Source organism: Pocillopora verrucosa, chromosome 12 (genome assembly GCF_036669915.1).
Source record: "Pocillopora verrucosa isolate sample1 chromosome 12, ASM3666991v2, whole genome shotgun sequence".
Lineage (NCBI taxonomy): Eukaryota > Metazoa > Cnidaria > Anthozoa > Scleractinia > Pocilloporidae > Pocillopora > Pocillopora verrucosa.
The window spans coordinates 6165918-6181849 of NC_089323.1; the positions used below are offsets into that span (position 1 = coordinate 6165918).

Consider the following 15932-nt stretch of genomic DNA (forward strand, 5'->3'; position numbering starts at 1 on the left):
AAAGGTATTCACCTTTTCTAATAAAAAAAATCCCCACTTTAAGCAGATCCGTGTACGCTTATTATAAAGAAATAGGAGAATATATTAAAGTTTGGTCTTAGTTCTACTGCCGGTAAAGAATTCTACTTATAGTGCTCACTTACATTGAACATTTAATTTGGCAATTTTCGAGGTAGGATTCCCAACTTTATTATGAGCGAAACACAGGTATTTTCCGCTATCTGTTCTTTTCACAGTCGTTATCGTCAACAACTTGCTGTCTGCTGAAAAGCTGATCCTGTTGCTGCTATTCACGAGATTTTCATCTTTGAACCATGAAAGCACTGGCTCTGGATTTCCAGTAGCATTACAAGTCAGTGTCACATTTTCTCCTTCTGTTATCGTGTCATTCTGCGGTTGAGTGGCTATCTCAGGTCGATCTAAAAATTTTCAAAAAACCCACTTATACCTCATTCAAACCAAAGCGGATACATGTTTTAAATTAAAGCTGTTTGTTGAACAAGGGTTAAATTGTTTGCTTCCAAGAAACTGCTCAAACCGATTTTTGTCGACTTCAAATTAAGCACCTTAGAAATATTATTGACGACTTGAAACTTAAGGGAAAATGTGTCTTTTAGTCCTCTGTTTTTAATAATAATTTCATTCAGTTGAACTCAGTTTACTTAAATGTTTGACAATTCGATTATCGTTCGGTCTCCTTTTAAGCTTGCGAAAACTGAAGTGTCTGTTTCGCTAGTACAAATTTCTATCCCTACCTCTTCCAAACGAATGAACTTAAAAATACAAATAAATCATTATTTAGGGAAAATCCCGGTTGGTAATCTCTTACTGGTTTTGAAGGGAACAGTTTATATGACTATAATATTGCAAGAAATGGCAAAGCTGAAACGTAGCTTCAGCGGCAAAGGGGGACATGCAGGATACTGAAAATGTTCATAGAAAAAATGTAAACAAGGCTTGTGACTTGCAAGGCTTCCTAAAACAGACAGTTCGGAAAGTTCAAAAAATGGCACGAACTTATGAAAAAACCTGTATACGCACTTTACAATTAATCTCCTTGTCTCACTTCTGCTAGCTGTACATAATTGTATTGACTGTACATAATTGTACCGAAAAATTAGAGGGTAGGAGCAAATGCTATTCAAAGCCTATGTTTATTTGACAATGATAGTAACAAGAGTTGCCTACAGCGGAAACAAAAAAAAGAAAGGTGAATTGGAGAAAAAACCATGAAAGCTGCTGTCAGTTGACGCCGAGTATCAAAACGCTATTCATACCCTATTCATACACTATTCATAAAAAGTAGAGTATTCATATCGGTACAGTAGTAAGATGAGAACTCACATTGGATGTCAACAGTAGCAACGTTTGAGGTATCATTTCCAAGGCTGTTGTTCGCCACACATTGGTAGTGGCCGCTGTCTGTTCTGTTTACATTTAATATGGTCAACAGCCTGTTATGTTTTGAAAACCTGATCCTGGAATTGTTGTTTATGAGAGATCCATCTTTGGTCCATAGTATTATCGGTGCTGGGTTTCCATTAGCGTCACAAAATAAAGCTAAATTACTTCCCTCTTCTTTTGTGACATTCGCTTGAGGATGAGAGACGATCTCAGCTCGAACTGCAATTTCAGAAAAATTTTACTTTGCACAGGACTAACACGTAAAAATATATATAATATGATAACAAAGCACGTTATGCGACCACTTGGCTCGCGGTTTGCTTTTTCAGCGTAATCTTTGCTCTACGGACAGGCTGTCACTCAACTGACTGATCATTCCTCAATCTTTCGGTCCAGGGAAATACAGTGATGCTGAAGGAAGCTCTTTATGGAGAATGGCTGCACAGCGTCAGATAATAACATGTTCAACTACACATCATTTGTGCTGTGTACATGAAACGGTTCCAATTTAGAATGCAATGCATGCTGCGAACTCGTTTAAAAACAACCCAGCTACTAAATGTCAAAGTTTATCTGTAAACACTAACGTACGATAGCAACTAACATTTTCAAAATACAGAAACCAATCACTTCCCATTGAGGCAATTTTCTCCTCGAAAAAAAATGAACTAGATCAAGAGTAAGCATATCAGTAATTAGTTTAAAAATCATGAGAGTACTTTCGGGTCAAAATGAGTATTTCGTATAAAATGCGAGTATAAAATGCGCAATTCTCGAAGCATATGTTAGTAATATAAACGAAGCTTACCTTGGTAAGAAATTAAAAGCAGTGGATTCGATCAACTTTACTGTATTTAAGCGGGTTAGCAGATTTAATAGAGGTAAATACACATAAGAATTGAAAGTTTTGAATTAAATTACAATATAGAAATATTTTGCTTAAGGTAATGGACTGAGACAGTAAATCTCAACAAATTCAGCTTAACAAGATTCTTGTCTCGCACTCAAGAGAATTCAATCTGTTTACATTGTAAATATCCAGAGACCTAACCAAATAAAATCGATACGCCGCCGGGGCCTATCCCTCGTATCCCTAGAAGTCAACGAGGTCGATTTCCGCTTCCAAATCGGTTAAAATTCTGTCTTCGAATAATTAAAAATGTCACCTACCTCCTTCGGTAAATAAATGAAACACTAACAGTGTCAGAACGAAGAACCAGTGAAAAAGACGCCCTCTGAAGGTAAAATTCCGGCATGAATATCGTCCATGCCAAGAAAGCATAGTTTGATCCAAAAGGAAGAAGAAAGAACGGCCGATAAAAAAATAATTATTGCTGAAGATGCAAAACCAATTACAATAAGGCATATATATGACGCGCACTCTGATTGGCTGAAACAGCGTGGTTAATCAGAGTAGATTTTTCGGCCGGGCTTGAGGGAGCCAGTAAGTACTCGACATTCCATGATGGATTTATGGCACGTCAAAAGGTCTGGATAGTGCCTTTTCATGTACAATAGCTAATTTAAGTCACTTACACTGAACACTAATCGTGGAAGCGTTAGAAGTATCCGTTCCAACTCTGTTTTTCGCAAGACATTTGTAATCGCCCCGGTCTATTCTGTTCACATTCCTTATTTTCAACTGTTCATGGCTTGGTGACAAAATTATCCTAAAGCCATTACTTATAGGATATCCATCCTTACACCATGATATTGTCGGAAGTGGATTTCCAGTAGCGTTACAATATAAAGTCAGGTTTTGACCTTCTCCTGTTGTGATACTGTGAGGATGAGTTATGATCTCAGGTTTATCTGTGGATAAATACAGAATTTATGCAAGCTTGATTAAAAAAAGAAAAAAAATTATATCGTGTTTATGTAATAGCAATTGTATTCCAAATGTATCTGACAGTTCTCACTTTGTCGTTGTTAAATTTACTGCTGATGATTAAAACATATATCTATATCTATCTATCTATCTATCTATATATATATAAATGTGGGGGTAGAGTCTGCCTTGGCATAAAGTGCTCAATGCTGTGGTAGCAGAGCTGAGTATATATAAGTGAAAGAATCAAAGAGGACGCATCGATTCTCTGTTACTCTGAGTTTCGCGCCTAAGCACTCGTCAGACAGAACTTTTTTTCCGATGCGTCCTCTTTAATTCTTTCACTTATATATATATATATATATATATATATATATATATATATATATATATATATATAATAAGCTCAGTTATGCACGCATTCTGATTGGTTCTCACTTATGTATATATAGATGACGTCATCATTAAAACCTTTTTTCCGTATATTTTAATTCTTGACACACTCGGCTGCGCCTCGTGTGCCACTTTTTGGCTCTTACCACATTTTGACGTCGTCTGTGATCTATTACTGAACAGACGCACGGCAACTTGGAATCTACTTGTTAAATATACACATACGTGTTACTCTGTCCAAAATAAGAAAAAAAACGAATTTGGAGGGCTGTCTGTCGGTTAGATATTGTGTTTTGGTGCAGGAATTGTACAATATCTACACAACGTCTTTTTATAAATTCGTGTGGTAATCTTACAATCCACAAGGAAGGTAGAAGGTGAAAGTAATTGTTGCGAACGCGTAACTGGAGAAAACATCCTCGTAGGTTCGAGTGGTACAAGTGTATTCTAACCTTATTGTCTCAGAATCTAAATAGTGATTCAAACCAATGAGTGATTAATAAACGTTACTGAAGGAACTAATCTCCACTAATTGTCTAATTTAACTCCTTATCATATACCTTCAATTGTGATCTGTGTCGTCTCCCGAGTGCTGTTTAAAATATTCGTGACACTACAGGTGTAGTTTCCCCCATCCTTTCGCGAAGCTGCAGTGATTGACAACTGTATTTGACTCCCATTGAAAGATAGAATTGCCAATCTTGAATCACTTATCAGCTTTGAACTATTTCCAGCAATCACAGTTCCATCTTTTATCCATTGCACTTCAGACACCGGTGGCGACGCGTCAAACCGACATATCAGCCGGATATTGCTGCCTTTGGCCACATATTGCTCCTGATCGCCATCAATTGTAACTTCTGGTTTAACTGAAAGATAAATAACGTCGGCGTTAGAGCTAATAAACAATTCGAACATGCAGTATGCAATTGCTACTTTGTAGTCGTACATTTAACCTTTTTTGACAAACAAATGATCACCAATCGACGGCCTATGAATTTCACAACAGGCAAGTATTGGACAAGAACTACAAAAAAATGAAATCAGTCTTATGCAATTTGTAATGAAATAAATAGGGAAAAAAATCGAGAAGAGACCAAAGCTGCACTACCCATTTCGGTATAAGGAGAGTGCATTCAAAGGGAAATTGTGCCTCTGATTATCATATACGACCATTTCATCCAATTTTCAAGAATGGAAGAGCAGAGATATGACCACTCTATAGAAACCAAGTGAATTTTTTCGCCCTTTTCTTTTGTGGTATTTTAGGGATTGAGAGCGATCGACGGTAGAAATAACCATTGAGCATTTACTCAATGCTCAATTTAATTTGTGGGATTTAATTTTTCATATTTAAGTGTCTAAATGACAAAATTACTGACTATTGACATTATTCTTCGTGTGTCTATGTCATTGTTTTTGATAAGTTCTTTGTACTAACACAATATCGAAATCTCCAATTCACTTTCAGTTCTTTCTCGGTCTTTACTGGAGACAAGTGTCAACTTGTAGTTTCCCTCGTCCGTTCTTTTCGCTCCGAAGAGAATGATTGATGTGTAATCATTTGTTATGTTCACGAGTATGCGACCTCGGTGAGATGATTTTATCCATGGTGGGCGTAAAGGGGAATATTTGTCTACAATCTGCTTCTCTTTTTCAAATAACACCTGAGAGAGTGAATCGTCTTTGCCAAATGAGTACCTCCATTCCAGCGTAACATTGTCACCTTCCACAGCAAGGAGTGGACTTTTAGGTTCTTCAGTAAACTCCAGCACACCTGATAATACAAACAGTAAAAACTTTCCGGCTTCGGCAGATTTTTACCTTAGAGTAAAACTTCAATAAATAACTTTTAACCTCATCGCTTTATAACTTTACATTCTTGGGATATCCAAGAAAAGTGAAAGAAAATAAACAAAACAAAACAAAGATGCATTAACAGTGTTATTAATTATTATTTTAATTTATATAAGAAGCTGATTATGTACTCATTTTGATAGATTCTTACTTATAATCAATTGGAGGACAGACGCAATGATGACATTAACAGCTTTTGCTTATTTACTGAAGTACAAAACAAATATATGCAGATCACATGTTGCGGTAGGATGATTTGATGACAAGCTTTACAGTTGTATGCAATTTTATTGGTCCCTCAATATATAATTTATTGGAAAACAGTCGCACAGATGACGTGACTATCACCAAAACTGGGCCTTCCTTATTATATAAATATGCTATAAACCTCACTTTCTATCGGTTTACTGGCTAAAAAAACTGAGGATGTTGGAAGAACACGAAAAATTTTGTAGACCACAAGGCGCAGCTGAGTGGTTTACAAACTTTATTGCCCCTGCTTAAATCAAAGCTTTCAAGGAATCATTACTTTATCAGCCGACTTGGAGCTATCAAACACGTTGCAGGAAGTTTTTCGACCCCCTACAACGTTGCTAGTGAAACGTATAACTGGTCTTTTCAGTTTCAATAATTAAATAACATTCTGTTTACGAATACCAAATTATTCAAAATTGGGTTAATTGACTCAGAGAAGTGTTCCTTTTGCACAATTTACAAAGAAGACCCATACCATACTTTTTCTGACTTCTCCTTTGCAATTAGTGATCTAATCTTCTGGGTGAAATCGAAGCTTATAACTCAGAGATGTTAGGGTTGACATTTTAAACTGCCTGATAATCTATGTATATGGGATAGTAGAAGATACAAATCAGTCCCAAAGTTTAATGTTTCTACACAGAATAGAAGCATAGAAGCTAAACAAGAGACTGAAAGGCTCATTGCCTCAAGAAATAAGAAACCTCAAGACTTTAGGAAAAGATGAGAACCATTATCATATTTTTCGTATTTATCTATTTTGTTTTATTATTCATTTATTTACCTATCCATTTTTAATTATTTATTTACTTCTTTTTGATACCACACGGAGAGAATATATAGTTGGCTCATTCAAAGTCTGCACTACTTTTTTTTTCTTTTTTTGTTAACAAACTTAAGCTCTAAAATATAACTGAAGTATCTGCATTGTGTCTGTGTTGTGTTGTAGTCTTCCTCTCATAAATTGTAGTAGCCTCACTTGGTGTAAGTAATTATTGTTTAGTATGTAGAGTAAACTAATTATTGATTTAAAATTCGTAATGCAAGTAGCTATAGGGTAAGCATCAATTAATTTTTATTGTAAGCTAGTTTAAGAGAAAAATCCTTTTGTAAGTAGTCTTAAACGTGAGTATTGATAAGTATAAATAGAAATAGGGGTTGTATTGTAAGTAACGTATACATTGTTAGTATCGTAATGACTGAAAGTGTTTTACATGGTGTTAGTATTGCTCTGTTGTATGTAAGTTAAAAGTCAATAAAGGCAATTTAAGAAAAAAAAAAAAGCTTTCAAGAAATCCTCGTTGAAATTAAGGAAAGAGCTTAACACGCTTAAACTTGGCAATAACTATCAAACGAAAGCTGAAATCGCAGGCAGCAAACGAAATACCGAATGTTCATTCATTTCGAAAGTGGTTTTTTATCTTGTGTCGACAGGTTTTCAGTAAATATCTAAATGAAAATCCAGTCGTCGCTACAACTTTCTTGGAGCAAAAAATGCCAACTTTTCCATCTCGGCGAACAGTTTGGGGAATTTTAGTCGAGAATTTCTAAAGTTCTTTCACTTTAACCACGCAACGGAAAATAGAGGCTTAAAACGGAGCAACCAGCTGGTTAAACTGTTTTAAAATAGAAAACTTCGTGATTTAGAAAAATAGTCTTTGTCGTTGTTCTTGGCATTCAAAGTGTCTTCTTCGTTTCCTTCAAACCAAAGGCGTTTAGCAAATCCAAATCTGGGAATTCATCCCGTGTGGCACCATTTCTCAGGAAGGGAGATGTTTCAGTTTTCTATGGGTTTCCGCGCATATAGGTTAGCTTTTTGATTAGTCAGAGCGCACTTTGTGTCTAAGTTATGTTATAAAACCAATTATTCCATGTGGCTAAGTGTTAGTATTTATTGATAGATCACACAAGAAGTCAAAATGAGATAAGAGCATCAAAGACACACTTTCCAGCGTCTCGTTCGAAACCATTTTTTTCTCACCACATTTTGACGTCATCTATGATCTATTACAGAACAGACACACAGCAACATGGAAATAACAATTGAACAGAGTTAACATAATGCATAAATTTTTGGTAGAGACTAAAAAGGGAAGAAATGGCTGTCTTTTTTTTAGTAAGAAAGAGCCACATAGCATGCTCAGAAGTTTGTAGGATTTTTGATAGGAAACAGAGTAAATCTAATCGAAGAATATTGTAGATTCTCCGTCCAGACGTATTAGTAGAAGAATGTTATATACGAGTGTTATTCTGACATTACTCGTTAGAGACGAACGCTTTTCGTTTTATTGTACTTTTTCTCATTCATTTCCTTTCATTTTTGGAGCGTTGTAGCACATTACGTGAAAACTATACTGCATTTAAACGAGAACTCGACCACTTTAGGAAGATGATTTGTAAATGTTGTCTCATCTTCCCCCTCACGTAAGCAGTCTCAATCATGATCGGCAAGAAGAAACCGCCATTGAAAACTCCTAGTAATTTCTCAGACATACATTCCTGTCGGAGATTGAACGGTCAATTATTTTGTTTACCTACACAATTCCGCAGAAACTAGAATAAATGCTCTTTCTTCATATCTTCGACGGTTTATCTATACGCTTTCGGCAGAATGCAAATGTTATTCTGCTAACTTGGAGTGAAAAAAGCGGCAGAGAAAGGCCTCATAACAAGTCTTTCGATTGCTCACTTCGTCTGCGATGTATATTGATTAAAACCGCTAGAGAACTGAGATTGATTCACGATGACATCCAGATGATAATGAAAGTTTTCCACCTTAGACTTAGACCTTGGATAAAGATTTCGTTACACAATGCTCTCGTTACGTAAGTATGTAATATTGGATGTACTATACAAAATCTTGAACAAACATTGTTACGTATGTGGAACAAGCGTTCAGTAGACTTTTTGCAAGATGATGGTGATACAATGGAGTTATCGAGCGTATTTTTCAAGGAGAAATCTCTAGTGGTTATTACTAATAGCTCTCATTTAAGATGTGCGCACGTCCAAAGTATTTACAGTTTTAAAGTATATTCCCGATCACCTTGTTGCGCCCATTCAGAGGAGAGTTTGTTCTCAGACTAAATTAATTTTCGCGTGCATTTCGTAATCGTTTTCGAGTACTCAAAGATTTTAAATGTTATAAAGGTTATACATACATATATACAGAGTACTAAGTTTAGTGGTTGGAAGGTGACAGTAATTGTTGAGCAGTTTGTTACGGACGATCTTGTTGTCAACGTGTTACTGGAGGAAACGACCTTGTCAGTTGGAGAGGTACAATTGTATTCTTACACCATGGTTTCAAAGTCGATGAAGTGATTGAGACCAGTGAGTGATTAGTGAACGTTATTGAAGGAAAACTAATTGACTAGTGTAACTCCTTATCATATACCTTCAATTGTGATCAGTGTCGTGTCCTGAGTGCTGTTTAAAATATTCGTGACACTACAGGTGTAATTTCCCCCATCCTCTCGCGAAGCTGCAGTGATTGACAACTGTATTTGACTCCCATTGAAAGATGGAATTGCCACTCTTGAATCATTAATAAGCCTTGAAGTATTTCCAGCAATCACAGTTCCGTCTTTTATCCACTGCACTTCAGACACTGGTGGTGACGCGTCATACCGACATATCAGCCGAACATTACTGCCTTCGGCCACATACTGCTCCTGATCGCCATCAATTGTAACTTCTGGTTTAACTGAAAGGTAAATAACGCCGACGTTAGGGTTAATAAATAATTCGAACATGCAGGATGCAATTGCTGCTTTGTAGCTTGTTGATGTCGACGTATATTTAACTTTTTGACAAAAAATGGTCACCAGTCGACGGCCCATGAATTTCACAGCAGGCAAGTATTGGACAAGGTAAAGAAAAAAAGGAAATCAATCTGGTACAATTTGTAATGAAATAATTACGAAAAAGTTTTTGAGAAAAGACCACAGCTGACTACCCATTTCAGTATCAAGAGCTTCAGGCCTCTCAAATATGATATTGCTTATGAGCTCCTCATGTTGGTATGAGTTATTAAATTCACACGTCTTCCTATTCCTTGTTCCCTGAAGGACGTCTATTATACCTTGCCATCTGCTCCAGGCAATGGACGGACCGAACAATTCTTAAACACTCTCCGAGATTTATTATTAAGAAATAGAACTGAGAGTCGCATTGAAATTAGTAATGAGGAATCCATTGATTTAGGAAGTGCTCAATAAAAGATCAGCCATTGAAATAGGTATTTACAAGAAACATGGTAGTTTTTTTGTAATTCCTATTGATATGAAACCCGTTAAACATCCGTGATATATTTGGTTCTGGTTTTCCTACAGCGTTACAAAACCAAGAGAATTTTTCTCCCTTCAGGCTCTTTTCTGGTATTAAAGGGATTGAGAACGCGGGATCTTCAAATAACCTTGTACTTACACAATATCGAAATCTCCAAATTACTTTCAGTTCTTTCTCGGTCTTTACTGGAGACAAGTGTCAACTTATAGCTTCCCTCGTCCGTTCTTTTCGCTCCGAGGAGAATGATTGATGTGTAATCATTTGTAATGTTCACGAGTATGTGACCGCGGTAAGATGGTTTTATCCATGGTGGGAGAAAAGGGGAATATTTGTCTACAATCTGCCACTCTTTTTCAAATAACATCTGAGAGAGTGAATTGCCTTTGCCAAATGAGTACCTCCATTCCAGCGTAACATTGTCACCTTCCACAGCAAGGAATGGATTTTTAGGTTCTTCAGCAAACACCGTCGCACCTGATAATAGAAATAGTAACAATTTTCCGGCTTCGGCAGATTTTTACTCTATAGGAAAATTTCAATAATCGCTTATAACTACATTGCTTTATAACTCTACATTTTTGGGATATTCAAAAAAAAGTGAAAAAAAAGAGAAAAAGTAAAACCATGCATCAACATTGAAATGTATGTTTTAAACTGTTTTAGTTCTTTACAAAAGTGTTTCGATTTAGCCATTTTAAGTTAATCTGATAGAATGTGCCTGTGTGCAAATAGTGTTATTAATTACTATTAAATTTATTTAAAAAGCAGATCGTGTACTCATTTCGATTGGTGCTAACTTATAATCTTTTGGAAGACAGACGCAATGATGACATGAACAGCTTTTGCTTATTAATTGAACTAAAAAGCAACTATATGTAGATCACATGTTTCAGTTGCCTAATTCATAGAGAACTTAAGCACCGGACGTTTTAGAGGCAACGGCAACTTAAGCGACCGAAAGAGCCTGGGAAGAGAACAGCGTCGTTTCCGCCAAAATTCAAATGTTAAGCAGAGGCAAGTTTTGTGGCAACGGCTTCGGCAACGAACTCTGTTCGCTCTTTCATCAAAACTCCTGAAACGAAGGAAAAATGTCAAATCACGATTTTGGTGAAATGAGAGACCTGCTTCTACTTTTATACGCCAATGAAAGTATTTCTGAATTTTTGATTTTGTACGAAAGTTACAGTTCCGAGAATCCAGAATTCTCCTATAGCTGCCAGATGGACAAATCAGGGCGTTTAGCGGAGTTTAGAGTGAAGAAACAGGAAATTCCATTACTGGCAAATGTACTCCAAATACCAGTCACTGTCCGTTATCCGCAAAGAACAACCCGTAGTTGAATTGAGGGGCTTTGTATGCTTTTGAAGCGCTTCTCGTTTCCATGACCACTAGTCAGTCAAGACCAGTACCCGAAATAAGCATAATAATAAACACAGTGATGGATCATATCCTTGTCACCCATGGTCATCGAATTTCACGATGGAATTTTGATATCCAGAGTCCAGCAATGTTACAGGAATATGTAGCTATTATTCATGCAAAAGGTGCTCCATGCCACAAGACAACTGCTTTGGATTTATTGATGGAACGGTCAGGCCGATTTCTCGCCCTGGCCAACACCAAAGAGTTGTATACAATGATCGTAAACGTATACGTTCGCTGAAGCTTCAGTCGGTTGCCCCTCCAAATGGGCTTATTGGAAATATGTACGGACCTGTTGGTAAGTTATTCTAGGAGGCCATAAATAATAAGCTACCACATGTGCTTTTCATTTGTTAACCTTCATGTCAAATGTTTTGGTATGCAGAAGGAAGAAAACACGATGCAAGCATGTTGGTGGACTCCAACCTTCTCCCAGAACTGGAAAGAAATGCCTTTTCCCCGACAGACCAGCCCATGAGTGTTTGTGGTGACCCTGCATATCCACTGGAAGTACACCTGCAAGCATCATTTCGCCACGGTGTCGTAACACCAATGATGAAAAAGTACAATTTAGATAAGAGTTCTGTGAGAGTAACTGTTGAGTGGTTATTTGGAGACATCATCCATTATTTAAAATTTTCAGATTTTAAGAAAAATCTGAAAATTGGATGAGCAGTGTGGGGAAAATGTATTTTGTGTGTGAACGACTTAATAATGCTTTAACCTGCTTGTATGGAAACGAAACCCCAGAATCTTTTGGTCCGGATCACCCCTTCATTGCAGTATTATTTCAGGTGAATTAAAAAAGTAACAAGATCAAAATAAGAGCCCATATTTTCACTGAACACAGATTTATTTATTATTCTCCTGGCTTGCCACCCATGCATGAGCCAAACGTATATTAACATCGAATCAGTAAATATAACATGCTGAAAATTCAGACCGACAGCAAGAATTTTCAAAAACTTTTCCATAATTTAAGACGTTTAAAGTTCTTCAAAAGTCGTAAGACAGCAGCAATCAAGCATATTAAAGACACGAATAATTTTAGGTAAATACCTTGTGCATCATAATCTCGATAAATGAACTTGTTTAGCCAGATTACTGTTGATATTAGATTTATCCTGACTGTTGATGTTTAGTTCATGACATGTCTAACAAGTATATAAACCAGAGAAACTAATTTCAAAACAGCAACACAGTTCCATTTTTGAAAAATATTTCACAAACACAAGTGAATAAGATAGACAGCAATATCTAAAAACCTGTCTTTTTGTTAAAGTAAATAAACATTTAACAGGTGCATACTTGAGTAAATTGTTCACGCTGCACAAATGTACGCATACTTGTAAAGCTAATACAGTGTGCTGGAATGAATGAACTCAATAGTGAAAGGTTCGAGTTTCAACTCTTACTTGTTAACAATTTTTTGATGACCAACAGAATATATCGTTTGTGTCGTTTGCTTCTGTTGCTGTAAGACAGCCACCATCACTTGCTGATTCCGCTCTTGCTCTTCTCTTCTTAGATCTATCTCTTTTTGTCGTAAATCTCTTAAAGATAAAATCTTGATGTCTTAACTTGATTTAACTTTTCTGTGATGACTTCCCATCTTTCTCCCCTGGCGACACTTCTTTTCTTTAACGACTGAAAACAAGTCGTTCGCAATCATCTCTAGGAGCAAAATAACATCATGATCTGCGGTCCATTCCATAACCCTAAAAGCAAAATACAACAATTCAATTATTCACTGATCGTAAAAATTTATGGAAACCTAATGATTTACAGGAAATTAAGTTTTGCTGAAATGTATTTGAGACGCTTTGCTTACTTTGGTTTTCTATCAGTTTAGACTGAAGCCGCCGTCTTTCGCTCAAAAGCTAAGAGAATTAAAAATAGAGGTTTGCTATCATGCCTGATGAATTATTATCGACAATAAGGAGGAAAATGCTTCTACAAAGGTCACAAGGGCAAAATATGTTTAAAATAAGTTTGGCACATGCCAATAAGGAAAAGGTACTCACCTTTTCGAAACAATGCCAAAATGGAGCTTTCCACGTTCGCGCGAAGCAATGACGGCTTGACAGCAAATGACAAGAACGTCAACCGGAACTAAAAGTCACTTCTGGTCACCGTCGCCGTCGCAAAATCGCCTTATATGTTGATTTGTTGACAATCTTTATATTGTATGCATTTTGATTGATTTTTACGTATAATCTATTGGAAGACAGTCGCATAGATGAAGTCACCATTACCAAATTTTGACTTTTTTCATATTATTATGCAATAGACCACACTTTCTTCCGCAGTAGTTCGTAGGATTTAGATAGGAAACACACAATAAATCCGATCGAAGAATATTCTTGATTTCCGCCCATACGAGTGCAACTCTGACATCACTCCTCAGAGACAAACATTTTTCGTTTTCTTGCGCTTTCTCATATTCATTTTCTTTTATTTTTGGAGCGTTGAGGCTCATTACGTGAAAATTATGCAGTATCAAAACGAGAAATCGACCATTTTAAGAAAATGGTTCGTAATTGTTGTTTCATCTTCCCTAGTCACGCGCGCAGTCTCAATAATAATTGGCAAAAATGAATGCCTATTTAAAACATAATTTACTCCACAAAAAATACATTTTACTGAACGAAAATTAAACGAATTAAAATAGCTATTTGTCACCGAAGCACCACCGTCATTTGAAACCGACAGTAAACAATTCCTTCGATCCAGGTGACTATCACGAGCAAACACGGAAGTCTGGAACGATGCGTGTATAGCGATGTGTGTATAGCGCAACGTCTCAGATTCGTAACAATACAAGACGAACAGGAAAAAAGGCAACTCTCTAGTTTTGATACTTTGAATGAAGCTTCGACTTTCACTCTCACATTTGCGTTAATTTCCCAGGCTTTCTTTACACAACATTAGGCACTAACATGGACATTTCTTGTAGGGTTGTTTACCTTATCTTACAATCTATACTGTTCTCGAGATTGTCGCCGCTTTTCCACCAAGCATCGCCTCACGAAAGCACGATACACGGTTCGAAATGGCAGGGTTCCTTACTTTTTATAAAGTCGTTGATGATATGTCTATATATACTTAGAAATCCAATTCACTCCAATATTCCGACAAGTTCGTTGACGACCACATTCAACCTTCACATTTTCAGAGACGTAATCAGGCTGAATCAAACTTTCAGTTTTCAGAAATACGCAACACATTTTTTTGAGAACTGAAAGCACCAATTCTTTGCTTCTTCTTAGTAATTTCTATTTGGTAAGGTCACGGTATTAGTTTTTTAGCATGTTTATAAATGCATGCATATAATGGCTTCTAACAATGAGATGCTTGTAAACCTTACCTTCGGCATCAAATATGAAAAGAGCACACAGAAAGATTGTAAATGAACCTGCCTCCATTACACAGGATGTCTTTTGCATTCTTTCACATCTATTGGGCTGCTTTAAAGCGAATAAAGACCGCCTTTTTCAACATAAAGAGGAACGAACCTCGCTGTGCTAAGAGGTTGTTACACGATGATCCTTGCAAGGTATCGATTACGTGTCTTAAATAATTATTGACTAATGGGTCAAGCATTTCCGTCGAGTTCGGAGTTTGGGGTTTAGATTTTTCAGTCAAGAGTTATCATAAATGTTCATTTTGATCACTATAATGAAGGATTCCGGCTATTTGCAAATTCTGTACAAGATGTAAACTGTTAGTTCTCCGAAATGCATTTGTCTAATGGAAAACCTCAACAATTTCCGCATAGTAATTCCTCAGACATATATATGCATTACAGACTGTCGTTTACTTTTGTTTGCAAATGTAATTCCGCAGGAACTGTCCTTGAATGGCCGCTTAATAGCATACAGAAAAATAAATTCTTTAACCTTACACGTATGCACATGACAACATGGATTGTTAAACTTAATTTTTATAAATACTCCTTCAGCAGGTCAATATCATAGTCAGGAGGACTGAGAGTGCCTACCTCTGAAGTCTCAGAGTGTAAAATGACAGTACCGATAAGCTGTTCAAAAATAAGGCCAGCACTTCTCGAGAATAAACTTGATTAAAGAAATCGTTTTGTAGTTAAGCAGCCGCTCCTCATTGCGTTATTTGACTTACTGACTTACCTCATGGACATGTTTCGAATCTTTGAACTAAAGAGCATTCTTAATTCAGCTATCCATGACGAAATACAAGTTCAGTTTTCTTCAATGTTGAAGTGCCCGCCATTTTAAACTCAGCTGCTGAGAGAAACGATTTGACGACAGCATGTCTCAAGTCAACGCGGTTGGCAAATTCTTGAAATTTGGCGGGAAAAGTTCTATGTCGGTGTTTGTTAGCCGTTAACACTGTCAGCCCTTGTTTTGAAGTATTTCGGGTTAAGTCAGAAGCATTATGTGTATTAACTGTACGTTTACAACAGAGAAGTTACACGCTTCATTGTTTACAACCTCCGAATGTGAAC

The 15932-nt window shown here is 36.6% G+C and overlaps 1 protein-coding gene and 1 pseudogene across 7 annotated transcripts in view; one reads left to right on the forward strand and one right to left on the reverse strand.

The window, feature by feature from the left end:
• Positions 1-15932, reverse strand: part of LOC131772066 (contactin-2-like) — a 32143-nt gene that overhangs the window by 14466 nt on the left and 1745 nt on the right. For 2 of the 7 annotated variants that reach the window (XM_066159695.1, XM_066159699.1), the window contains exons 1-8: positions 14817-14972; positions 10166-10501; positions 9135-9443; positions 5067-5402; positions 4186-4494; positions 2941-3216; positions 1345-1623; positions 144-419 (exon numbers count right to left, since the gene is read on the reverse strand). In XM_066159695.1, the coding sequence (XP_066015792.1) occupies positions 144-419; positions 1345-1623; positions 2941-3216; positions 4186-4494; positions 5067-5402; positions 9135-9443; positions 10166-10501; positions 14817-14895 (2200 nt within the window). In that variant the 5' untranslated portion in view covers positions 14896-14972. Of the gene's footprint in view, positions 1-143; positions 420-1344; positions 1624-2940; positions 3217-4185; positions 4495-5066; positions 5403-9134; positions 9444-10165; positions 10502-11807; positions 11937-14816; positions 14973-15594; positions 15931-15932 lie in introns of those variants that run through there. The other 5 variants (XM_066159697.1, XM_066159698.1, XM_066159696.1 and 2 more) reach the window with 5 other exon arrangements.
• Positions 11116-12121, forward strand: LOC136277333 (uncharacterized; annotated as a pseudogene).